We start from the raw sequence: 26593 nt of genomic DNA, 5'->3' as shown, positions 1-26593 counted from the left end.
ACCTCCTTCCCTCAGTAAGATCATTGGGTCGTGGCTGGGTCTTCCAGCATGACAACGACCCGAAACACACAGGCAGGGCAACTAAGGAGTGGCTCCTTAAGAAGCATCTCGAGGTCCTGGAGTGGCCAAGCCAGTTTCTAGACCTGAACCCAATTGAAAATCTTTGGAGGGAGCTGAAAGTCCCTATTGCCCAGCGACAGCCCAGGAACCTGAAGGATGTGGAGAAGGTCATTATGGAGGAGTGGGTCAAAATCCCTGCTGCAGTGTGTGCAAACCTGGTCAAGAACTGCGGGAAACGTATGATCTCTGTAATTGCAAACAAAGGTTTCTGTACCAAATATTAAATTCTGCTTTTCTGATGTATCGAATACTTATGTCATGCAATAAAATGCAAATTAATTACTTAAAAATCATACAATGTGATTTTCAGGATTTTTGTTTTAGATTCCATCACTCACAGTTGAAGAGTACCTATGATAAAAATGTCAGACTTCTACATCCTTTGTAAGTGGGAAACACTGCCGATTTTGCAGGTTATCAAATACTTGTTCTCCCCACTGTATATAATGGCTTCTAGTTGTGCAGACGATTTTGGTGTGTCTACCGCTGCTTTTCTCTTTCTCATCCATCTGCACACTTTCCCCTCAGCCGACATTATATTGGAATGACACCCACTCCTGTGTTATGTTGTTATAAGGTTAAAAACATATTAATAACATATAAAAAAAAACATTTGTTTTAAATATCAGAATACCATAATTGAATAATAAAATCATGTCTAATTCACATCCCTAGTGCAAGCTCTTTAATACTCTTTTCATACATGGCTTTAGTACAGCAGGCATCACTGTGGGATGACATTTATTTTTGACTGAGAGAACTAACATGAATGGTAGCTCTGCCAGTTTGGGAAACTGGTGTATAATAAATTGTTGATATGCAACACCCTATGATACACTGTATTTCACTCTAATCATACATGTATTCATGTATTTTCCTTCTCTTCTTCAGAGGTTCACCCTTGGCATCCGGTTGTATTACAGAGTCATGGAATCTATGCTGAAATCTGTAAGTGACTGGGTTTCCTTTGCTTTTACCAGTATGTTTTATGAAATATTAATTATATATTTTTTTCTGCAATAGGAAGAGAAGAGGCTGTCTGTGCAGAATTTCAGGTATGCAACATAAAATATTTTCACCTCATCAGATTATATCCTAAATTCGAAAAAAGGTATAGTAAAATAGCTGCTGGTTGTAAATGTACGGTTAATAAATGGAGTGTACTGGGTTGTTACATCGATGGAGTGATTAATGAGTGGTCTTAGTACATATTGTTATTTATTTTACCTAAGGTTATTATTGTCAGACTGCGGAGTGGCTAAATTTCACTGGTTCATAGTACAAATGAAATATTGAAAAACGAGTAGATTAACTAAATAAAAATAAATACGTTTTTGTCACAGTTTGCCTTGCTGTTTCTTTTATAATCAGATTTGAGAAATTAGTAAATTGCTAAATATATGAATATCTAACATAAATGATCATGGTATTTAAATGTCTTTCCTATATGTAAGGGGTCTTTTTTTGTGTCCATTGTCAGCACAGACAGAGCCGTGCACAACAGAAGTGAGGATGTCCATTTGACAAACTAACGTGTCCGTCATAACCAGACAAAAAGTATTTCCCTAACTCAAGTCCTGTTATTTCCATTCCAGTAAACTCCTCAATGATTCCACATTCCACACCTCGCTCCTGGCCTGTGCTTTGGAAGTTGTCATGGCTACCTATGGTGGTAAGTCTTCAGTAATAACATTCTTTCACTGCTAAAATCTTACTGGCACTCTATATCTGTATGACACCTCAATAACCATGTCCTAACTTATTTATGACAGAAGTATGTCCTAACAACTAAATAGAAAATTTATGGGGAACATTTTTCCATACTTGGTGTTAGTTTTTCATTTGTTTTTAACTGCCTTGTTTTCCCTAACACCGAAAACTGTTTTATGTTTACTTTATATTAGGGCTGTAAAAGTTAACGTGTGCGATTAATAAAAAATGCTTAACGCAGCGTTCATTTTTTGGTCGCCATTAACACATTTTTCTTGTTTGAGCCTCAACCATCCATAGTTGGTCTACTGCTTGACTTGGCCGGGAGCTGTCTCTTATTGATTAATTGGGACTTGATTTGACTTGTGTTGGAGTTGTCCAGAGCGCTTCACACAAACTTTTTGCCGCCCCGCAAAACTCTTAGAGTTTCTGACTGCCATGCAGGGGACTGGTGTTCGAGCCACGCCGCATAGCGTAAAAACTAATTGTTCAGGGTAGACAACTTTGCTGGCTACAACGTTCAGTAGTTGCGTTGTAGTAAGCTTAAAATAATACTGTTCACAGTTATATTGCAACTATTTCTGGTGGATCTTCGTGGCATGTGTTTGTGCATGCTTTTTTGGGTAATGTAGATCACAACCCTTTGGGCAGTAAGAGGAGAGGTTTCCACGATTCTCTTGTCTTTTCACTTCTCAAAGTCAGTTATCGTCACCGATGTTGATAGTTATTGTATCAATTTAATTCACGAATGAAAGCAAAACAAACATTGTGCCATGAAATGAATTAAGTTTGGCAGTGTAAAGGTCACCTTCAGTGTCACTAGCAATTGCTCAATTCTTATGACTATTCAAAGTAGTAAGTTAGTAGATTCTAGTAAGCCGATTACTGGCAAATAAGTGGTCAAAAGACCAGTGGCCAAAGCCATACGGTTCATAGATGCTATTTGTGGTGGAAGTAAACTTAAGAAACGTTAGGCAGTTCAACATAATGCTTAATGGGGTCTAGCAAAATATTCACACTTACCGTGATGTTAATGTGTTACAAAATGATCTAATGTCAAGACGCTATATCGACACTCAGAATACATTTAGCTTAGTGCCGTTGTGAGTAAAGACACAGCCTGTCACATGAGTGTGACCAAGGTTCGAATCCTGTGAGGGCAACAACATTCATTCCTTCTAATTGGTAGCTGGCCGATCTAGGTTTGCCTGATTCCTTTCTTGTTTCAATACAACAATGGAGATTAGCTCATGCATTCCTATCCTAAGTTGTTTACTCGCCTGTGAATCCCTGCCTAAAAGCGCGTTAGTACTTGTACATTAGAACACAGTCTGTGCTGTTCCAAATTGTTGGAAATTGGAATATCCAAGAGAAGAACCGTCGTACCTCCCCTCTCACCCTTTTCAGATACTGGTCCCGAGACGCTATATGCACGCAAATCCACCTGTTAACCTTGCTTTTAGCATGGTAATGTATGTTTATTTTATGTTGTTGCTAGCCTAAGCTAAGCATTTATCTCATTACCGGTCGCATTTTCACTCAAATATATTAGCGGAATCTACAACTTCCCTGCTGTGCGTAAATAAGAGATCTCTTCTGTTTAATGTTTGTGGATATACATCTCTAGCTACCTGTCCTCCCTTATGCTTTTGCCAATTTAAGTAACATACTTTATTGCATTAGGTTAAAAATAAACATTTATGTATTTGGTTGTGGCCAATCAACTATTATAGAAGCCAATTGTTTTCAGACCTTCACCAGAACACCATTCTAACCCCATTTCAGTCCAAAAAAATCCACGGCCAAAACCACAAAAAAGATACGTTTGATTTGGTGTCCGCAGCTTTCCAGATAGGGGGATGATACAGTTAGGGTCTGAAAATAATTGGACACTGACACAAATTTTGTTGTTTACGGGCTAAAAGTTTAATCTCTCAGCTTTAATTTGTGGGTATTTACATCCAAATTGGGTTTATGAATTACAGCTCTGTAATATGTAGCCCCCTCTTTTTCAATGAACCTAAAGTAATTGGACAATGGACTCAGGATTTCACTCTCCTCAATTGTCCTCTTAGGGAGCTCAACGACCGGAGTCTACAGCAATGGTGTCTCTCCGGAGACAGACCTAAGCTTTCCATGGATTCTAGATGTGTTCCAACTGGCAGCATTTGACTTCTACAAGGTGATCGAGAGTTTTATCAAGGCCGAGCCTAACCTGACCAAAGACATCGTCAAGCACCTGGAACGCTGCGAATACCAAATCATGGAGTCCATTGCCTGGAGGGGGGTATGTCACATCAGTACCAATCACCAATCACTCACATGCATATACAAAGTTCCATCATGAAATAGAACTTAACCTCTATAAGAGATGACATTCTTCTAGCTAAATAAACAAAGATTTGGTTAGCTGTATGGACAGGCATTTCACTGGCAGAACTCATTATGCCTCTCAGTTGCATTTAGCATATTTGACACCAAAGTGTAAAAATACATACTTTGCAAAAGCCTACAGGACTCACATAGCATTAAGTTTTCATTTAATGCTTCATTTTCAGTATGTTTATATCTAGTTTAGAATTGTTTTGCATTGCACCATAATGTAGCCTAATTTCGCAAACATTTTTATTCAATAGACAAACTAATTTCAGTTGTTTATTTGTCACATCAACTCTGACTGACCAAAGGAAAAACACAAAAACGACTTTTGTCATTTACATCCACATTTCCAAATTATTTAATGAGCATTTCAATGTATGGACATAAATATATGTTGTCCCATTGCATATTAAACGTTGAAACACGTTTTGTTACGTAAGGAAGGCTGTTTCAAATAACTATGCTTTACTGTGGTCTTGCTGGCCTCAGTGGCACTGATCGCTTGTCAGCCCGGGGATGTCTGCTTCACCTTCCACATTTACGAGTTGTATGCTGGAGTTGCTGCTGGAGTGTGCGGCTTTTGAATCTCACGCCACACTTAGTCATTGACCAAACACTCAGTAATGTCTTAGTGTAAGAGTGAGCGGAGGCTCGCTGTTTTCTTGGCAACATATCATATGGATCACACAACATTAATCTATATATTCATTTGGCATATTTCCCACCGGACATTTTGACCGTTGGTATTTTCATCTGCCAGACAACTACACCTGATAGTGGTAGAAAACAGCCCTAATTTGTGTACGGTTTCAGCCCTTATATTTACTCTTTGTGGTGTAATACACTTATTACCCTTTCATGCACACAATGTTTATGCAGGTGGTTGGGACGATTTGTAAATCCAGACACGGCCCAACAACTAGGTAGTTAGAACGTCAAAACATGGAATGTGGCAAACCATTTTATTATGGAATTGGTGAAATGGGTGACTAAGTCCACTTTGTGTTTGTTTTCTCTGACAATTTGGCTGAACAGGTTTTTCATTTATTTTATTGTGGAAAAAGCTCATGGGAAAACCTGACGCCCATTCTCACTCATACACTATAGTTCTGTTTGTCATACTAAATCAATAATGGTATTTGACTTCCTCCCTGTCCCAACTCCCAGACAAACCTCATCATGTTTAATTAACCAGTTACGGGGTATGATACAGTACAGCGAGGTACGGTAATATCCTGATGCTGCTTGTAAAGTCTCTACATAATGAGTATTTTTCCCTGTTGGCTTTTGACTTATGTAAGTTAGGATTTCAAAGTGGGCCTGCCTCTGGGCCCCCAACCCTTTTCAATAAGCCGGGGGCTGCTTCATGGAATATGATAGTAGAATTTTTTGAATTGCAGGACTTTAAAACTTCAAATCTTATATTGAGTGCCATGGCAAAAGTGTACAATTCAGTAGCAATTTTAAAGTACCCTTTACATTTTTTATTTTTTTTCTCTTTGCTTCATGGCACAATTTTAAACAATAGCATTACGTAAGCTGAAGTTTTGTTGTCCCCATAGTAATAAGTATAGACTTTCAGGACATATGCTTTAAGATTGCAACCTTTTCTATTAGCATCTGTGTTTTATGTTGGCTCAAGACTCTGTGGCCTTATAAATCTACATGTCTCACTGCATCATGGCAAGCTCAGGGACCTTTATGACTCTGAAGTGTTTTGGTATTTTTAGGCCTCTTTGACTTTTGTATGTGTTAGTAATGGCATCACGTCCTATCTATTGTCCTTTGTTCAGAGTGAGTCAGCACATGGTAAGTTTCTCATGCCCATTTCCTCTCATATGTTTTAGGATGGTTGCGAAAACAGGACTGTGATTTTCATTCCGCAGAGAGACGTGTGCTTACTCGTCTAATTTTGTTCCACAGTCCTTCCAATCAGATGAGTAGTGAAGAAGAGTGCTGTATTTCTGTTTACCCCAGAGTTAATCGGGAATGCAGTGCCTGTTTGTTGCTCAAAGTGACTGCCCTATACTCTTGTTGCTTCGAGCACGGATAGTTAACCAATATATCTTCTCATAGTAAAGCCATAGATTTCTCAAATGTGTGCAAGTTGTGCTGCACCAAGACTTAACCTCTTGTTCACAATAAACCTTGATATGGGTTGGGGGAAAAACGGATTGACCTGAAAAAATACACTGTTGAAACTCCATACTAATGTTGTTGATTCCCTAAAATAAAGAATTAAATACCCTGTGATCTTTTAGTTTTATCAATGTTGATCTGAGACCTGCCTTTGTTAAATGAACCACATATTTCCATTTGTGTTCAAAGGTCAGACTGGATGGTATTATACACATTTCCGTTTATTATGTTCAAAGGTCCAACTGGATAATATCATACATATTTACCACCATCAAGGTGATTCAACAAAAGAGAAACTGGTTTTGCTTTCTTATATTTATTCAGGGCACAATTGCTGTTGGGTGGTGGTGGTCCAAAGGGGTATTTCTTTTTATTATGATGTAATATACAGTACTGTCCTTTGTCATTGGTGAAACACTGAATGGTATCGTAGAATTGTTGAAAGAGGAACAACAGTGTCGCAATGTCATATGTGTGAAGAAACAATACTCATATTTGTTTTGTAAATCCAACCCATAGCTGTAGGTCTCGTTTTCTAGATCTGCAAGCTTATCTTCATGACCAGCAATGTTGTTGACATGATGACTCAGTACTTAATGGAAGGATGGTTTGGCACAAAAGGGTTTGCTTCCTGTTCCTCTACTACCAGGGTCCTTTAAGAGTCCACTGCAGACCTCCCATATCCCATGTTACTTCAGATAATCTGAGTGTTTTGCCCCAACAGTTGACTCACTGAAATGTTGATGTCATATTGCACTGGCCTATCATGATGTCACACAGTGGACTCACGAAACATTTGATTGTCTGTCAGAGTGTTCAGAATTCTCTGCTTGGTGCTCTGGATCAGCAGAGTGTCTGTCCGAAGCCCATCGCACAGTGTGTTGCCTTTGAAAACCGCCATTGACTTTCGTTTGATGGAGTTCTGGATGGTCTCAGAGGTGAAATAGTAGATGATGGGGTCAAAGCAGCAGTTTGAGACCGCGATGCAGAGGGCAATCGGGTAGATGGTCCTCACCACGGACTCTGCAGCGCAGCCCCTCAGCAGCTTGGTGCGGACCAGTGCGTAGAACACCAGGTTGATGTTATAGGGGATGAAGCAGAAGCAGAAGATGAGGATATGGACTACAATCATCCTCAGGATCTTCGTTTTGTTGATCTGGCCCCCTCGGCTGATGGCTTGTGGCTGGCGTAGTGTTAGTAGGACAGAGACTGTACAGAAAATGTTGAGTAACAATGGAATCAAGAATCCTACCGTCTCAATAAACACAACTACTTTGGACAGGCTGGACTTCCACTGGTTGTTGGAGAAATTCTCAAAGCAGTAGATTGAAGGTTCTGAGCTTTCGCTGTTCAGTGAAGTAGTGTCCAGGAGGAATCCTGTCGCTAGACTGCCAGAGAGCACCAACACCCACACAGCGCAACAGGCCAGTTTGGCGTTCCGTTTTGTCCGCAGTGTCTGTGATCGAAATGGATGGACAATGGCCAGGAAACGGTCCACGCTGATGCATGTGAGGAAGAGTATGCTGCCGTACATATTGGTGTAAAAGACCGAGACTGAAAGCTGGCATAGCATCCTGCCAAAGGGCCAGTCCCGCTTGATGAAGTAGAAGATCCTGAAGGGCAGGCTAAGAACAAAAAGCAGGTCCGACACAACCAGGTTCATCATGTAGGTGGTGGTCTCGTTGCGTAGCTTCAGCGTACATAGAAAGATGTAAACAGCAGCCATGTTGGACAACAGTCCAATTATGAAGACTGTGCTGAAGACATAGGTGTACAGACTGTACTTAAAGCCATCACTCTTAATGCAGCTCATGTTGGTTTGGCTCACGATAAGAGTACTGATGCTACCAGTTTCTAGAGTGCTATTATACATCTTTCGAGAGGAGTTGGGATGGGTTTGGGGGATGGGAGTGTTGATGATTATCAAAAGCGATCACTTGTACAAGATCATTGCAAAGATTAGCGGTCAAAGTGTCCTTCATTTCTGGAGTACAAATGTGTTAATATCACTTCATGTCCAGTTGAGCGTTTGTCTTTCCCCGTTAAGGGAAAACTAGCTGAAAAGTTCCCCACACTTTCTCTTTCACTCACTCCAATTTTTGTAATGACAAAGATGTGCTCATGCCAGCACAACCATCAATATGTCTTGCAAGACAGCCCAGTAACTCAAATACCTGCACTTTTGTCTAAAGTCCTTTCTTTTAATCCATTAGCAACAGCAAGATATATCCATTTGTTTCCAAAATCCTGTGTACGTTTTCATGCCCTCTCACCTTGAGGCAGTGGTGTTTCTTGCTCTGGTGATAGATGGGGAGTCATGTGCCTCTCTTGAGTTCTGTGTGCTGAGCGTTTCAAAGAGAAGGCGCAGCTGCTCCTCTGGGTAACTCCCTCCTGGCTTCTGGCAGCCCTCTTTCTGTATGTTGCTCTTGCAGCACCTGGGGGCATGGTTCTCCTTCTGACCCTATGCTTGCAAAACAACAGACTGTACTGCAGTTTGCTGGTGCTGGCCACCGGAGTCTTCAGTTCAGAGATATAACAATGTCTTCATTTCTGAGGCTCTACTAGCTACTCAAGCTCAGGGACAGCTTGCTTTCACACTGGGAACAATTGGCCACCACCCCTCCAAGGCCCTCCCACATCCGACTGCTGCTTCTGGACATGACTTGGTAGGGTGGGGTTGACTTGGGTATGTTGGGGTGGGGTTGACGTAGTAGCGTTTTTGAACAATTACCCTATTGCCATTTTAAGTTCATGTGAAAGAACCTCTGGAAATGTCTTTTTTTCCTTTACCTATTTGGACACATGGAAATTAAAATTCCAACCACCATTCATTGATAACGGCAACCCAATTTAACTTATCACGCCAAATAAAACTACTAAACCATTTATACAATTAAAATCATCAGAAATGCAATTTCCTGATGCAGAACAATATACTACGCCACCCAACTTTACTGTCACATAAAAGAAGAGTTACGTTCACGAAAACCGGTACAAATAATTAGAGAATAATTAAAGAGGAACTTTGGAGGGTCCAGCCTTCTGTAAATATTAAATACTTGGTCTGGTTTATAAAAATTATTAATGCCCACTCTGACAGCACTGTATATCCCGAGATTGAAGTATCTCACATATTGTGTGGAAATTCTGCTTGAAATAACCGGTGATCATGGCTGTCTTGTGGCTCGGACTAGCGTTTATTTTCCTGTTAAGCTAAAATTTCTTACCCTTATCACATATATAATTGTGATAAATATATTCAATCAATATTTTGGGCGTTGTTTGGAATGGTTTTAATGTTCTGATATCAAATTCAAATCTTTGACTTGCCCCAAATAGCAGGCATTTTCAGTTGACTCAGCTCACCCTGGATAAGGAGTCAGTGAAATCCTACTCTGCCCAGTCCGGAGCACAGTCCACTTTCTGAAACTCTTTATTAGTCAGGGCGCCAGCAGGCGGACACTTTGAATAGTCAGGTGGGGGGGGGGGGGGGGGTTCCAATAAGAGCATGTGAAAGTGCAGACTGCCAAGGAGATGAAGCAGGGAAAGGAGCTAGGTGCGGTTTTCAGTTAATTAGTCACATATCCGTGCTGTGTGCTTGCGTGTGTGAGCATGTTCAATAAAGAGCACACCTTTTTCTGATTTTGAATCTGGAAACAAACCCACAGTTAGTCTGCCTCTGATTTGCATTGCATGGCTGACTTGGTGTGTTTGGAATTTCTGGTGAAGTAGTAAATAATACTACATGGGTGTTCTATAACGCTACCGTGATGCTTAGGGAGTGCCCATGTTCCAAAGGTCAAGCCCAACATAACTAGTGACATGGGGTGTTTACTCTGTAGATGGGTAATATGGAATTTAATTTCTCTTGTTTGTTATTTTAGAAAGGAACATTGTCTGAGAGACCTAAAAATTCAAATGAAGATATTATCCGTTCTTGTCATCCTCAGCAATTGTTGACCTGGTTAGTGGCTCTGACAATGGTCAAAGTTTCTTCTAAAGTGGGTAAACGGCTACTTTCATAGGAATACAGAGTGTTCTGGACTAAGGTCAGAGCAGGCGCATTCTTTCCCCTCCTGCATTTTTACACTCCGATAGGGCAACGTCCTGAAATTCAAGGGAACAGCTGAAACCGGAGTCATTCAGTCTTTTCCTCCGTAAGTGCAGAGGGCACAGCTGGGCTGTGGAATAACAGTTGAAGAAGGCCGGTTGAGGGTCTGTTATTTTAAAGTGCTGATCTGCCAACTAGTGGAGTTCATACCAATAAAAACGCAGGTTCACACCTCTTAATCTCAACTCTCACTTAGAGGTGCTCCCACCAATGATGTGTGTTACTTAACTTGGACAGTATTTGCTCTGTGAACCCGTTGCATGAACTTGGTCTTACTTTGTCTTGATGTGTTGGTAATTCTTCAGTTTCCCCCTTCTAGGACTCTCCATTATTTGAGCTGCTCAGACAGACTCATGAGGATGGCCCAGTGGAGCAAGCTGAGCCCACTGCCACCCTGAACCAACCCCTACAGCACAACCACACTGCAGCTGACCTGTAAGTCATCAGCTTCCAACTTTACTGCCACACCTCTTTTATGGTAATTGCCCTTGGAAAAAAGTGCAGTTTATTGCCGTGTTCAGACGATTACCTTGATGTGATTAAACCAGACATTTGACTTGTGTGATTAAATCTTCTAAATGGGTCAGAGAAGCCTTTTTTATTTTTTTTCTTAAATGAGTTGGTGAATATGGGATAAAAGGCTTGTCTGGCAACATGAACACTGTCCTGGGTTTTAGAATAGACTTGTCAGAGGTCAGGTTAAGGATAATCATTATATATATTTTTTGGTTTAAGAATAAGTCTGTGAGCATCATTGATCTATGTCAGTATTTCCATGGAAGCCTATGGTATTCTTGTCTCTCTTTGGCAGGTATCTTTCTCCTGTGCGCCCCAGTAACCGTACCCTGACGGCACCTGAATGTCCGGCCACGCCCCCCTCTCAGCCCCCTGCCCCGGCACCCAACCAAACCCCTAGGCACCCCCAGTCCAAATCTCTCAGCGTCTTCTACAAAAAATGTAAAATGCCACTAGATAGTTGGGTGTTGTAGTCTTCTGTGCAGTGTTAGATTATGACTGGTTGTCTGTCTAGGACCTGTTTGAAACGCCTTTGTTCTTGCAGTGTACCGACTGGCCTACATGAGGCTGAAGATGCTTTACACACGCCTGCTCACCTCTCATCCTGATTTGGAGCCAATCATGTGGACGCTCTACCAGCACACCCTGCAGCATGAGTATGACCTGATGAGAGACCGTCATCTCGACCAGGTATTACACACACACACACACACACACACGCACAGGTTAAAGCTGTCAGTCTTTCTAACATAGTTTGGATTGTGGAGAGGTCATTATTTAGATCAACATGGTTGTAGGTGTCAGTGGGCAGGAGTGCTGGTGCTGGTATATTTGCAATTAAAAGCATTCAAATATTTTTCTGCTGTTCTCTTTCTTGGAAACTGACATGGATGTTTTTTGCTGACATTTCAGATTAGGCCATTCCAAAACATGAAATGTCTTCTGTGTCTGCAAAACATCCCCAAACCATGACGCTACCACTATTACTGCATACAAAATATTATGTAAAAATCTGAAAATCGGTGCAGGAAGGAGGTTATTAGGCCATAAACCTTGACAGTGTGGCCTTGGGTGATTCAGCTGTCTAATCCACTTCCCCAGGTGCTCATATACTGCTGCTGTGTGGGTTTGAATTTGTACCCAGTTCCTGTCCAATAAAGCATAACAAAGTCTGTAAAAGTATATAATGGCTAACTTGGCCCCCCTAGACAGTTAATCTGAGATGAGTCACACACTCAAATAGTAGCACACAGCTATTAATAATAATTGGGGAAAAACACTATCACTTGAAATGTTTCTTTCCCCTGCAAACAGTTGATGATGTCGGCCATGTATGCCATATGCAAAGTGAAAAATGTGGATTTGCGTTTCAAGACCATTGTCACTGCTTACAAGAACATGCCCAACACCAACCCAGAGGTGAGTACACTTGTGTGGTGGAGATGTCGTTAAGGAATGTGGGACTTTATCGCACTTCATGCTTATTGGTTGTGATTCATTTGACTTTATAATTGTTTTAGAAGAACAAATGGGTGACGACTGGTTCTATCCAATAAAATTTGCAAGAAATGTGCCTAAATTAACCAAATATTTACTGTGGTCTCAATCTGGGTGGGGTGACTTTTAGAAGTAAGATATCGTTTTAAGAACAGAATTTTGTTGTTGCTTCAGCTTGACCATTTAAATGGTGTGATTGTGTGGTTGAGTCCAATACGAAGCAGTCCCACTGAAGTTATTTTCTTCCTGTCTTTCTTGCAGACCTTTAAGCATGTGTTGATCCGGGATGGCCAGTATGACTCAATCATTGTCTTCTACAACCTAGTATTCATGCAAAAACTGAAGACCAACATCTTGCAATACGCCTCAAACAGGGTGAGACGGACATTCAGCGCCCCTGTGTGGCACCATGACGTACTGACCTGATGTCTGGCAGGGGTTGGACATGTTCCGGTATTCTCTAACAGTCACTGTGGTCTCTCCCTCCAGCCCCCCACACTCTCCCCCATCCCACAAATTCCCTGCAGCCCCTACAAGTTCCAGAACTCTCCCCTGAGAGTGCCTGGCAGCAACAACGTCTACATCTCCCCCATGAAGAGCCCACAACGCATGTCTCCTGGGGTCATGACCCCGCGTACCAGGTAAATACCCCACCAGCTGTGAACCAGGCTGACATTTCAAATACCTGATTTGCAGAACAATGTATTTTTATTTATTTTTTTACCCCTTTTTCAATTATTTTCTATGCCAAGAAAATAGTTTTTGCAAACCAGATAAATTTACATTTTGGTATAATATTTGTGATCTGTTCAAATTAAACCTTTCATATGGAAACACAATTCAGTTAGCCTAATCAAATTTAGTCTTCAATTAAGTTTTCCATATAATACATTTCATTTTAATAAATGGGTCTGATTGATACTGAGTTCTGTGGGCTAACGTATAACCAGATTTTGTGTGTTTGAGACCAAAGCATCCACCGGTACATTCAATGTATTTTGTCAGGCAATGCAAAGACTATTCTGACCAATTTTGTCTTTGCATATGTGTATCGTAATGGCACGTTATCTCCTTCCATCTTGCTGATGTCTTGTCATAACGCTGTATGACAATATATCAGTGTAGAGTGGCCTACACAGTCGTGAATCGTGTTTACTTGCCATTTTCTTGTGAATCCTGCCGTTAAATGGAGCGCTTATGCTTTCAACAATGGAATGCCGTTTACGTGTGAATGGAGTGTAACAGCACGGTAGTACTTAACCGTTAGTCTGCATTGTTCCAAGTTGGAAATTGGAATTTCTACAAGAAGAAAATATGTCCATTTTCTCAAACTGATCCCTAGATGCTGTGTGCATGAATCCACCTTATTTTATTTTATGTTTATTGTTTGTCTTAACTAGACATATATTTTGTTGCCAGTCGCATTTCCACTAAAGCATATATTATAATTGCAAAACTAACAATTTCCATGCTGAGCATGAATAAATTACATACAGTTAGGTCCAGAAATATTTGGACACTGACACAATTTTCTTATTTTTGGCTCTGAAAGAAATGAAACAACCGAGATGGAATTGAAGTGCTGACTTTCAGCTTTAATTCAAGGGGTTGAACAAATATCGCATGAAACGTTTAGGAAATGCAACTATTTTCACACAGTCCCCTTATTTCAGGGACTCACATGTAATTGGACAAATTATCAGTCATAAATAAAATGTTTGCTGAGAATCCTATGCAGGCAGTGAATGCTTGAAGTCTGGACCACATGGACATTACCAGACGTTGGGTTTCCTCCTTTGTGATGCTTTGCCAGGCCTTTACTGGAATAGCTCACACCTGTCCATGAAAGAGCTTTTGAGTCAATTGTCCAATTACTTTTGGTCCCTTGAAAAAGAGGGAGCTAAATATTAAAGAGCTGTAATTCATAAACCCCTTCCTCCAATTTGGTTGTGAAAAGCTGAGGGACTGCACTTTAAGCCCATATTCATTATTTAACTAACTTGAATACATTTTGGTAAACAGCCAAAATAACCTTATGCCTTTGCCTATTTAAGTAATGCCTAATGACATTTGGAAATCATTTAATAAAGATAAATATTTTGGCCTATCAAAAAATTATCAACTATCAATAATGTTGCTTGCTTGTTTGAACCACAATTCTAACCATATTTTGGCCTAACAATTTAAGTACAATACCATGAAAAGCCTAAATGTGATTCAGTGTTGGATAATGTGCCTGAAGCTATCCAGATAGTGCTCCTGCACTTATTTAATTTAAAATCAATCAATCGTTTACAAAACATATTTCTTCAACAGTGCACTGCCTTTAAACAGAACATTGTTCATGTAGGACAAAATGTTAACACATTCTAAAATTGTGATTAATCGCGTTTAACTAAAGACGTTTATGCGATTAGTTATTTTAATTGTTGGACAGCGCTACTTTCCTTTTGACAGTTTTAATTTTTTTGTCTCTGTACTGCATTTCATGATTAGTTTCTTGCATGCACAGCCCGTTTCAAATCACCCCACAGCAACTTTATAGGATTAAGCTCTAGACCATTCCAGAACTCTCCATTTCTTTCTTTTGAGCCATTCCTAGGTGGATTTATTGGGATTTTGGGACATTGTCATGTTGCACGGTCCACATCTGCTTCAGCTTCAATTTTCAGACAGATTTTCTCACATTTTCCTCAAGCACCCTCTGATACAATAAATAATTCATAGTAGATTCCATGATGATGATCCAACCAGGCCCTTCTGCAGCAAAGCAGCCCTGAACCATGACATTTCCTGGTCTTTGTCTAGGGCTTCTCTGGCAAACTTTAGTCTTGCCCCAATGTATTATTATTTTTTGACAGCAAGGGTTTCTTCCTTAAACAACCCCCCATGAAAATCAAACTTGTGCAGTCTCGTTCTGATCGTTGATATATGTACTTTGATATCAACTGTGGCAAGAGCTGCGTGTAGGTCCTGTGTTGAAATGTTACGATTTTTCAAGAGTTCTTTAAGCATCCTGCAGTCTGCTCCTGGGCTGAACTTGCTAGGACGGCCTGATCTGGCCGTGTTGGCTGTTGTTTTAAATGTTCTCTATTTGTAAATTATTTTCCTGAGTGTGGAATGGCTGATTTCTAATTGATCTAAATCCCTAACCCCGACTCATGCATCTACAACCTTCTTTCTGAAGGCCTTCAAGAGCTCTTCTGATATTGCCATGATATTACCACTCACTTCAACAATCAAGAGCAAACCAAACTAAATGTCTCAGGTTTAATTAAGACAGCCTCCTCCAAAATCCTCTCTAACAGTGTTCTAATCATTTGCACCTGATTCTAATTTAAGACACTTTCAGTAGTAATTCATGTTGGGTTGTCCTAGCTTTGTCCTCACAAGTGCATTGCATTTCTATTAATTACATTAATTACATTGTACAAATCGTTTTTAAAAGACATTACTAATGAAGATTAAATGTCCACATGTTTACATGTGTTGGAAAAGACAATGGTTGTCATGGGGTGTCCTAATTTTTTCACACGACTGCACGTTTTTTAAAAGTTAATCTTTAATTATCAGTTATCACTTAGTTACAAAATCTATACATTTATTTTGTTAATAATTTTTCATTTTGCTTTCCGTCTTGTTTTGTTCTTCACAGAATCCTGGTATCGATTGGTGAGTCGTTTGGGGTAAGTGAGCATTTTCATCCACAAAGAGGAAAATAATATTTCCTAAAATTGGCCAACGTAAACATTGTCAGTCTTTATTTCCTCCACAGACCTCTGATAAGTTCCAGAAGATCAATGCCATGGTGAACAGCAGAGATTGGTCCTTGAAGAGGTATGGCTGCTTTGACAGGAACTCTGCCTCCAAACCCTTGAAGAGGTTGCGTTTTGACATGGATGGACAGGATGAAGCTGACGGGAGGTAGGAAACTTCCTAAGATAGAACTATGGTATACTTAGCTGCAGAATGTTGTTTATCCAGAAGATGTGTGGCTGATGTATGTGGCTAATCTAATTTCTCTCTTTATCACAGTAAAACTGATGGAGATTCAGCAATGATACAGAAATTGGAAGAGATTAGTAAGTTATGTTTTTTCATTTACCAGAATTCGGATATCAAGTGGTCACAGTTTTTCCTTTTAATTCTGGTTTGATCAATCAGCTCTTGCCTGATTTCAACATCCACAAACATCCAGACAGGACTAAATCAGAATCTAAACAACAATGGTTGTCTATCACTCATTCGGTTGTTTTAATGTTTGCGTCAGTATATTGTTGTTGGTCTTGTGCATGGGACTTACCTTGGTTTTGGTTGCCGAGAAAGACATTAGCATACTGTTGCTCGCCAAGAGAGGTGCATGCTTTAACTCTGTCCAGTGCTCTCTGGAACATTTAGACGCAGACACTTATTTTTTTATTTTATTGCTAATCTTCCAACTTAAGTTGAAAAGAAACATTGGTCCTGAAATGTTCAAATCCATAATGTGCACCAAACTTTTTTTTTTTTTTTTTATAATAAGGAATTATGAAAATTGTTATTTTAAGTCTGAGCTACCCCCTTAAACAATGTCCTGCACACTATTGTGTACACCACTCATGGAGCTCAACGCATTATCTTTGACGTAATTTGTTCCAAAACGACAGCAGCCAATCAGAGATGCTTTTTTATCCCATGTTTCTCGTTCCTGTTTAGTTCTTCCAAACCATGCTCTTGAGTAGCTTTGTGAAGAAAATGAAAGAAGGCAATGGTGAAAATGTCACATTCGGGAAATCCAGCAACTAATTATTAGAATAGGGCAAAACCGATAATCATGTTAAGAGCCTTCCCCAGAGCTAACAGTCCATTACATTACTGAAGTGTTTACAAATGCATTTTGCTCTGCCGTACACTCACTAGCAAGAATGGAGAAAAGAAAGACCATATAACACACATCACCAAAAGGCACAACATGGAGTAGGATGGACTTTCAAATTGAAAGTAAAACATTTTCACTTTACCTAAATATTGACTCCAAGAATGTGTAGATACTGAATGCAAAACTAAACGGTGCTTTTGGTTGCTGACATTAAGAGAATGTTAAGCTTACTAATCAAGCATTTTTTTGTGTATCTACTTATGTCAAATAATGAATGTTTTAAAATATAATCCAGTGTTTTCATTTATTACATTTATAATGTATTTAAAAAAAACTATTATAATAATTTCAGGTGTTGTGGCCCTGGTCAGTTGTTCTTAATTTGATGTGATTTCTTTTTATAATGCCTTTTTTCCCTACATAGCCTCCAGCCAGATCACTAGGTTACCTGAGTAGGCTAATATACAGCTCTGAAAAGAGACCACTCCGAATTTTTCTTAAATCACTATCTCTACATGTATGGCAGCCATTCCATTCCAGTGTCTGTTAAATTCCAACACAGGCTTACCTCATTTTACTTAATGAAGTACTGATTAGGCGATTACCTGAACCAAATCTAATTTAACGAGGAAAAGTATATAAACCACTACTGTGGTCATCACTAACCCGTTGTGATAGGACCAGCTGGATGGTAAAAACAGTGCAAGTAGTACCTCACAGGTAATTTTAATTAAAAAATAACTTCAGCATGACAAAAGAGTTGAAAAGAAAAGTTTTGCGTGAGGAAAAGAAGGGTTCAGTTCTGGCTTTACTGGCAGAGGGATACAGTGAGCATCAGGTTGCTTCTATCCTGAAAATTTCAAAGACTCCGTTCATAAGAACATGAAAACGACTGTCCACTGACCGAGATGACCGTCAACTCATTCGAATGTCACTCAACAATCGTAGGATGACATCAAGTGACCTACAAAAAGAATGGCAAACAGCAGCTGGGGTGAAGTGCACAGCGAGGACGGTTTGAAACAGGCTCCTAGTGGCAGGGCTGAAGTCATGCAAAGCTAGAAAAAAGCCCTTCATCAATGAGAGGCAAAGAAGAGCCAGGCTCAAGTTTGCAAAAGACCATAAGGATTGGTCTGTAAAGGAATGGAGTAAGGTCATCTTCTCTGATGAGTAACATTTTCAGCTTTGCCCAACACCTGGTCATCTAATGGTTAGACAGAGACCTGGAGAGGCCTACAAGCCACAGTGTCTCGCATCCACTGTGAAATTTGGTGGAGGATCCGGTGATGATCTAGGGATGCTTCAGCAAGACTGGAATCAGACAGATTTGTCTTTGTGAAGGACGCATGAATCAAGCCAAGTACAAGGTTATCCTGGAAGAACACCTGGTTCCTTCTGCTCTGACAAAGTTCCCCAACTCTGAGAATTGGGTTTTTCCAGCGGGACAATGCTCCATGCCACACATCCATGTCAATCAAGGTGTGGAAGGAGGACCACCAGATCAAGACCCTGTCATGGGCAGCCCAATCTCCAGGCCTGAACCCCAGAAAACTCTGGAATTGGATGAAGAGGAAGATGGATGGTCACAAGTCATCAAAGCCGAGTTAGTTTAATTTTTGTGTCAGGAGTGCCATAAAGTCACCCAACAGAAATGTGACACTGGTGGAGAGCATGCCAAGACTCATGAAAGCTGTGATTTAAAAATCAGGGTTATTCCACCAAATATTGATTTCTGAACTCTTCCTAAGTTAAAGCATTAGTATTTATTTGTTGAAAAATGAATATTGGGTGTACTGTTGTCAGTAGTTTATAGAATAAAACAAAAAAATGTATTTTACTCAAACACATACCTATGAATAGTAAAACCAGAGAAACTGATAATTTTGCAATGGTCTCTTAATTTTTTCCAGAGGTGTATAAGGGAATTTGTATGACACTGAGTAAAAAGGTGCTCATTGCAAGTTATTCTTCCCCCAAAAAACAATGCTAGCTTTTCTTGTGCATTTGGGAATTCTTAAAATTAGCATTAGCAGTAGCAAAAAGGCAGTGGCCTTTAATTTTCGATACCTCCCCCGTTTGTGAATGTTCATACTAAGTTGTACAGACATCAATACTGTAACCAGTCCAAGACTGCAGAAGTAACCGTCTGGCTTGAGAGACTAGGCCAGCGCCCCTGTGAGAACCCCGGGCAGGGCCCAAATCAGCGGGTATCATTGTCAGGGGGAATATAAAAATTCTCGAGAACATGCTTTTAATTTGCTGAAAAGGAGATTTAAAGACAATGGGTCTGAAATGAACAACTGAAGAAGAACCAGTGAAGATACCCAGTATCTGTCCATGTCAGTGGGGGATTCTGACCTCAGGCAGTGGTTGCATGCAATGGACCTGCAACCAAATAATAAACATACTATACATGCTTATTGGGACATTATGTTCGTCTTCACCAATACTTTTGGTGATATGTTTAGAAGGTGTCATGATTTCTAAATGGTGAAACTAATATGCATTCAATACCAAATTAAATGAAAGCTTATTCAGTGAGTGATTTTTTATTTATTTTTATCCCCTGCTGATTTGCCCACTGACAAAGAAATTATCAGTCTATAATTTTAATGGTAGGTTTATTTGAACAGTGAGAGACAGAATATTGTCACGCTAGAATACCCATCCACAACGCATTTTCAATGCCCTGGCTGAGGGAAGGAGGTTCTCACCCAAGATTTGATGGTATATGGCCCCATCCTTTGTCCCTTTGATGCAGTGCAGTTGTCCTGTCCCCCTAACAGAAAAACACCCCCAAAGCATAATGTTTCCACCTCCATGTTTGACGGTGGGGATGGTGTTCTTGGGGTCATTAGCAGCATTCCTCCTCCTCCAAACACGGCAAGTTGAGTTGATGCCAAAGAGCTACATTTTGGTCTCATCTAACCACAACACTTTCACCCAGTTCTCCTCTGAATCATTCAGATGTTTATTGACAAACTTCAGACGAGCCTGTATATGTGCTTTCTTGAGCTGGGGGACCTTGCGGGCCCTGCAGGATTTCAGTCCTTCACAGCATCATGTGTTACCAATTGTTTTCTTGGTGACTGGTCCCAGCTGCCTTGATATCATTGACAAGATCCTCCCGTGTAGTTGTGGGCTGATTCCTCACCGTTCTCATGATCATTGCAACTCCACGAGGTGAGATCTTGCATGGAGCCCCAGACCGAGGGAGATTGACAGTTCTTTTGTGTTTCTTCCATTTGCGAATAATCGCACCAACTGTTGTCACCTTCTCACCAAGCTGCTTGGCGATGGTCTTGTATCCCATTCCAGCCTTGTGTAGGTCTACAATCTTCAATCAATCTTGTCCCTGACATCCTTGGACAGCTCTTTGGTCTTGACCATGGTAGAGAGTTTGGAATCTGATTGATTGATTGCTCCTGTGGACAGGTGTCTTTTATACAGGTAACAAGCTGATATTAGGAGCACTCCCTTTAAGAGTGTGCTCCAAATCTCAGCTCGTTACCTGTATAAAAGACACCTGGGAGCCAGAAATCGTTCTGAATGAGAGGGGATGAAATACTTAATTCACTCATTAAAATGGAAATAAATGTATAACATTTTTGACATGTGTTTTTCTGGATTTTTTTTGTTGTTTTCTGTCTCTCACTGTTCAAATAAACCTACCATTAAAATTATAGACTGATAATTTCTTTGTCAGTGGGCAAACGTACAAAATCAGCAGGGGATAAAAAAAAATGTTTTCCATCATTGCAATATATACTTCATACTTTTCTATGTCAATTCAAACTGTCTGAATACTTACTGAGTGCCATGTATTTGGGCATAACTGTAGTATGTCAGATGCTGTAGTATGTCTGCATGGAACTCAAGGCTGTGTCTTTGTTCGTTTCCAGCCTCTACCCGGACCCGCGTGCAGGAACAGATGAAGGAAGATGCGGAGTCCAAGAAGGACAAGCCCTGAGTTCTGCATGGACATACTGTCTAGCATAGTTGAGTGGACTGGTGTCTGTCTACTCCATATCCCCTCCATCCTAGATGCCTACCCTCTCCTAGGAAAAGGAATACATGTTTTTTCTGTACACTAGTTTTTTTATTTGAATAATTTTGCCTGTTTTTATATTTAAGTGGTACTCTTTTTGTGAGTAATTTGTGAATACAGAGAAACCTTTGTCATTGGATGCTTTAGCTGAGTGCTTTTAAATAACTACGTCTCCTTGTAATTTAAATGATAGGACATCAAGTATTACCATGTTTTATAGAGGGACGCTAGTTTTAAGGGTGTGCTATAAGAAATCCCTCTTTTGATTTGGTGTTCTGGAGTTTCTTGAAAAGTCAGAGTGATAGATGCAATATTATGACATGATCTGTTCTCCTTGTCTAGTACAAAATAGTAAAATGTAACCTGACTTAAAATAACCTCACTGATCCTGAACAAGCACACCTGCATATGTTGTTGACAAAATATGCGCCTTATGTCTTGGACATCCCAGTATGTTTTCTAAATCATGTGATTACACAATCTATGACTCCGTTTGCTTTCATAAGCTTTAAAGATTTGCCATAGTCTTGTTATATCAACATAAGTTACAATTATTTTTCAATAAATCATTCATTAACTTGTATTCCTATTTCCTCTCAACCATAGCCGTTGAATGGCAAAACATTTTTTTTTTCTCTCTTAAGTACATTTTCTACAGTTCAAAGGGAATCAGAAGCACTTTATTTTACAGTACAGAAAAGACCAGGTATTTACGTAAATGTTATTTAGTAATAATTGGCACTTTCCTGTACTTATTTGAAGTCATCCTGAAAAAACAAATAAACAGTTTTGAGTAAAAATGTATTGTCAATTAAATACTTGATAGGAGAATACCCAGTAACATTTTGAGACCGTTCGTAATATGCATTGAGTAGGGGTGGCCCGAACTCCTATTGAAAATCAAAATGACCTCATGTGAAATGTTCCCATGACCCTTCCATTTTAGTGTAGCTTAATCATAATTTATTATGATGAGCTGTCCCAGTCATGAGTTATTACCACAGACAGATTCCATGTGACCGAACTTGAATTAGCATTGATACCTTTGGTAGTATGCAACTTGTATGCATTACTTATCTGACTTTTCAGGTTACGTTGGAATACAAGCAGAGAGAAGACTGTGGGCTTCAAGGCGCAGAATCTTGTCCATTCTCTTGTCAGTCTCCACTATCCAAATGTCTTTGAAAAGCTTTTTAGGAGACAGACAGACCGTCTTAAGTGAACAAAGCCAAGAGAGCTGGCTTAACAAAAATGGTCATTACTGTCACATTTGAAGGTGTGTAAGCTGCGAAACTCATCGCACTCTGTGGTGAACAGATCTATTTTTTTCTACCAGTGAATCGATTCCTGTCAAGGGTCTGGCGATTAACTTACTTCATATCTTCACACCAGCCTAGGCTGGTTCATATTAATTGTATTTTTTTCAACCACTATCATTCTGGACTTGTCTGGACGAGTCCCAGTGTTCGGTGACTTGTCTCCCACAGGAAGTGTCCCTCCAATAGATCCCTCACCAGTCTTCAAAAAACTAAAGTTACGTTACAGCTGATATTTAAAAGAAATTAGCAACAGACAAGTCTTACTAAAGAACGTTGGTGATATTAATTTGATCTTGAATGTCTGTTAATCTAGTGAATGTTTGGATGTGATGCTTTTCTGATATGGATATGGTTTCTTTGACTATAAGCATGTTCAAAGGAGATACAGGCACCTGAGAATCACAATGGGACAAATCAGGTCTGTCCAGCTTATAACTAGTAATTCAAACTGTTTGTGTCCTGCGCCAAACTACTAATGTCCTTCCTGTTTTGCTTCAGAACTCAAAACACTTAGTTGGTTTAATTGATTATCTGCCAATCTCCCACCCCCTCCCTAAGTGAGTATAGAGTGTGATCATATGACTGGCAGTCTGACCACTGGCTGCTGTGCGTCACCAGCTATCAGGTTCTGTCATTGCTGCTAGGTGATTACACCAGGCCACTGCTACCACTATTCTGTCTGCCTGTGAAATGGGAGTCTTCCATCCTCCATGTTTGTCTCTCTCTGTTCTCTTTGCATTTGGAAAGGGATAGTGTATGTGTTCGTGCGTGTGCCAGTTCTTGTATTCATGTCGGTGGCTCTTGTTTCGGTTTGGGTACCGCTGGTGGCCAGGAACAGATCTACAATGCATTATAAATACCCAGTGACCGCCTTTACAGCTACACCAAACTGCAACTTCACATGTAAAATTAATTCAGCTAAATCCTTTGGGTGTGATATATCATCTGTTTACAACATGCTGAAGTTGTGGTTTATTTTTATGGAACAGTTTGTCCTCATTTTGTGCAGATTTATCATACACAGTATTGTCGACCTTTTCTCTGTTTCTCTCCCTCAGTCTGCTTATTTCTTTCCTGGCCGTCCTGACAGGAATGCCTTTAATCTCCTATGGCCTGAGCTTTGATAAAGTATGCATTCTTTTTTTTAATTAACTGACTCCTGTTCAAAAGTCTGCATACCCTTAGTTCTTAATACTGTGTATTGCCCCCTTTAGCATTAGTAACAGAGTGCAGTCTTTTGTAATCGTTTTGTTGCAGGTGGTATAGCTGCCCATTCGACTTGGCAAAATGCCTCCAGGTCATGCAAAGTCTTTGGTCGTCTTGCATGAACCGCACGTTTGAGATCTTCCCAGAGTGGCTTGATGATATTTAGGTCAGGAGACTATGATGGCCACTCCAGAACCATCACCTTTTTCTGCTGTAACCACTAGAGAGTCAACTTGGCCTTGTGCTTAGGGTCGTTGTCATGCTGCAAAGTCCAAGAGAAATCCCATGCACAGCTTTCGTGCAGAAGAATGCAAATTGTCTGCCAGTATTTTCTGATAAAATGCTGCATTCATCTTGCCATCAATTTTCACAAGATTCCCCATGCTTTAGAACTTTTGATCAGGGACATTTGGGTGATTTCTGTTATCATTCTGATTTAAAAAGGAGCCGAAAAACTGTGATGATAAATGGCTACATGTGATCACTCTCCTTAAATATCAGACATATTTTCAAAATAAAATCCAAATTTTCACAATTTCTGCCAGGGTATGCAAACTTATGAGCATAACTGTAGTTGTATCTAAATGTGCGAAATATCCTTAGTGGAGGTAATTTGGAAATCGAGTAGTTTAGAACATCCCAGAATGTTATTTTTTTTAACTTCACTGGCCTCTGTTTCCCACCCTAGGTAATGGTTATAGCTTTCCCATTTGGAGCCACAATGAATCTCACAAACCCTTACTAGCTGAAGGGGATGTGGCAGATCCAAAGTGAAGAGGTTGGGTATGTTGAGTCCAGCTGGTCAGTGGAAGCCTGGTGCTATTTCTGGTCATTAGAATAGAAGAAAACAGTTCACAGTTACCACAGCCAATCTAAGGCAATTAATGTAGATGGATGTCTTGGAGCTGTGCCGAACACTTTCCAGGAGTTAAGTGCTCTGTAGTGCCTGACCCTTGAGTATTACCTAACTAGCTACTGATCATCTGCCTGTGACTGGGTAAACGACCCAAACACTTTCAGCCTTTGGAGAGATAGGAAGAATGTTGTCATTCGTTTCTCAGAGTCTATGGCAACTGGGAGTTACATTTTCCCTCCAATTAAGATAAATTACTTACTCATTACTAATTAGTTACTTTTCAGAATAATAAAGTACCTGGTAGAAGCCTAGTGACTAATTGTGCTGACTGTGACAAGTAACTATGTCATAACTTGGTGGTAGTCACTGAACAAATACATTGCTGTCTCCCATTGTTGAATATTTAAACCTTTTCTAACAGGGCGATTGTATTGATTCTCATACATGGTTTTGGAAAATCTGTTAATGTCTTATCTAAATAAGGGAATGACCACTGGCTGTCCAATAACAACTACATGCATACATTGACTCGATACATATTGATACAAATGGTAAATATTGGCTTAAATGACTAGTTCCTAGATATACAGTGATATTTTTGGCAAACACTGCCTGAGACCAGCTGCAGGGTGGGGTGTGTCTGTAAAAAACTAAGAGGAGCAAACTGGGATGGAAAACACTCAGTTGAGAAAGCTATAGAAGTGCAAAAATGAACAATCTATAGTTTTATATAATAAGCCACAATAAGATATTCAAGAGTTGCATGGAGCTTGTTGTCATTCCTTCCTTGTATTCCCGTGGCGTTGTACACATGGTAGGCAGGTTGTGAATATGCCTTATGAACAGTTATTAGAGGTGGTATAGGCCATGTATGACAAACCCTTGTGCTCTATTGCTTCAATAAACAACTCTATGGAGCAATAGACAATCTGTTTTATTAGTTTGGTCATTGGTATTACATTTTTTTATTACAAAGATTAATTGAAAGAAAATGATTAAATCACATCAGAATTCCCCTTTAATCGTGTGTCCAGCCCCTTTACTTGTGCTTGTAACAAAAGAGAAGTGGTCGTTGATTCATTTAGACTAATGCTGCTTTTTTATACAAAATATAGGTATAAATTATTTGTTCATTCATGGTGCTGGCTAAAACTACTGCCACATATTGTGTTAGGGATGCTTTTTAAGCAAGTTATATTAACGGGTGGAATGATTACAATGAGTGGCTGGGAGCCTACAGTGTCTCATACCTACTTGTGAAATTTGTTTAGGACAGTTTGTGGTGGAACACAGAAACTGCAGGTACATTCACAAGCTCCTCATAAAGAGGCTGCAAGCTCCCACAAGCTTTAGTTTGGCCAGTTGGAGCCCTCTGCCTCGGCCCTGTCAACATAATGTAACACTAATTTCTATTTTGTTACACCCTTCATGAAATTGCAAATGTTTTGCATGACAAATCTTACTACTTCACAAAATGTTTTGACATCAGGAAATCAAAATCAATAGAAATACAACCATTCTGATTCATATTAAAGATAGTGGAATTCTATGAGGTGAGCTTGGTAGAATCTGGTGACTTCAATCTTCTGCCAGTCTCAATAGAAATTGTCTATACCTTCTTTCATATGAATTATTTTTGTGATATGAAGAATCTTTTTTTATACTTTTAGCTAGCAGTATCTTTTGTGTTTTTGTCAACAGCAATTGGGCCAAGCATGTAAGTACAGCTTTTTGCCCTCTACAAATGTGATACATTCCATTCATAAATTTGCTTTTAAAGAAAATGGTTGTCTTGTTGTGAATATATCCAAAAGAATGTGAACAGATTCATGAG

At 39.8% G+C, this 26593-nt stretch overlaps 2 protein-coding genes across 2 annotated transcripts in view; one reads left to right on the top strand and one right to left on the bottom strand.

Moving 5' to 3' along the window:
• Positions 1–22166, top strand: part of rb1 (retinoblastoma 1) — a 37262-nt gene extending 15096 nt beyond the window's left edge. Inside the window, exons 14-27 of the mRNA XM_010893436.4 lie at positions 1012–1068; positions 1144–1175; positions 1716–1792; positions 3906–4117; positions 10779–10894; positions 11271–11416; positions 11520–11665; positions 12290–12394; positions 12734–12847; positions 12962–13113; positions 16128–16158; positions 16248–16396; positions 16508–16554; positions 21233–22166. Of these exons, the coding sequence (XP_010891738.2) occupies positions 1012–1068; positions 1144–1175; positions 1716–1792; positions 3906–4117; positions 10779–10894; positions 11271–11416; positions 11520–11665; positions 12290–12394; positions 12734–12847; positions 12962–13113; positions 16128–16158; positions 16248–16396; positions 16508–16554; positions 21233–21300 (1452 nt within the window). The 3' untranslated portion in view covers positions 21301–22166. The remainder of the gene's footprint in view (positions 1–1011; positions 1069–1143; positions 1176–1715; positions 1793–3905; positions 4118–10778; positions 10895–11270; positions 11417–11519; positions 11666–12289; positions 12395–12733; positions 12848–12961; positions 13114–16127; positions 16159–16247; positions 16397–16507; positions 16555–21232) is intronic.
• LOC105023904 (lysophosphatidic acid receptor 6-like) lies at positions 6549–9795 on the bottom strand. Its single transcript, XM_010893435.5, has one exon. It carries the CDS (start codon positions 8219–8221, stop codon positions 7121–7123), a length of 1101 nt encoding a protein of 366 aa, XP_010891737.3. The 5' UTR covers positions 8222–9795; the 3' UTR covers positions 6549–7120.
• Positions 22167–26593: the final 4427 nt, after the last annotated feature.

Source organism: Esox lucius, chromosome 7, assembly GCF_011004845.1.
Source record: "Esox lucius isolate fEsoLuc1 chromosome 7, fEsoLuc1.pri, whole genome shotgun sequence".
NCBI classification, from domain to species: domain Eukaryota; kingdom Metazoa; phylum Chordata; class Actinopteri; order Esociformes; family Esocidae; genus Esox; species Esox lucius.
Note: the sequence above shows the minus strand (reverse complement) of the source record. Positions and strands in the feature narration are given on the sequence as shown.

Excerpts from the sequence above, each read along its gene's own strand:
- LOC105023904 (XM_010893435.5), bottom strand. The coding sequence starts at position 8,221 with ATGTATAATAGCACTCTAGAAACTGGTAGCATCAGTACTCTTATCGTG.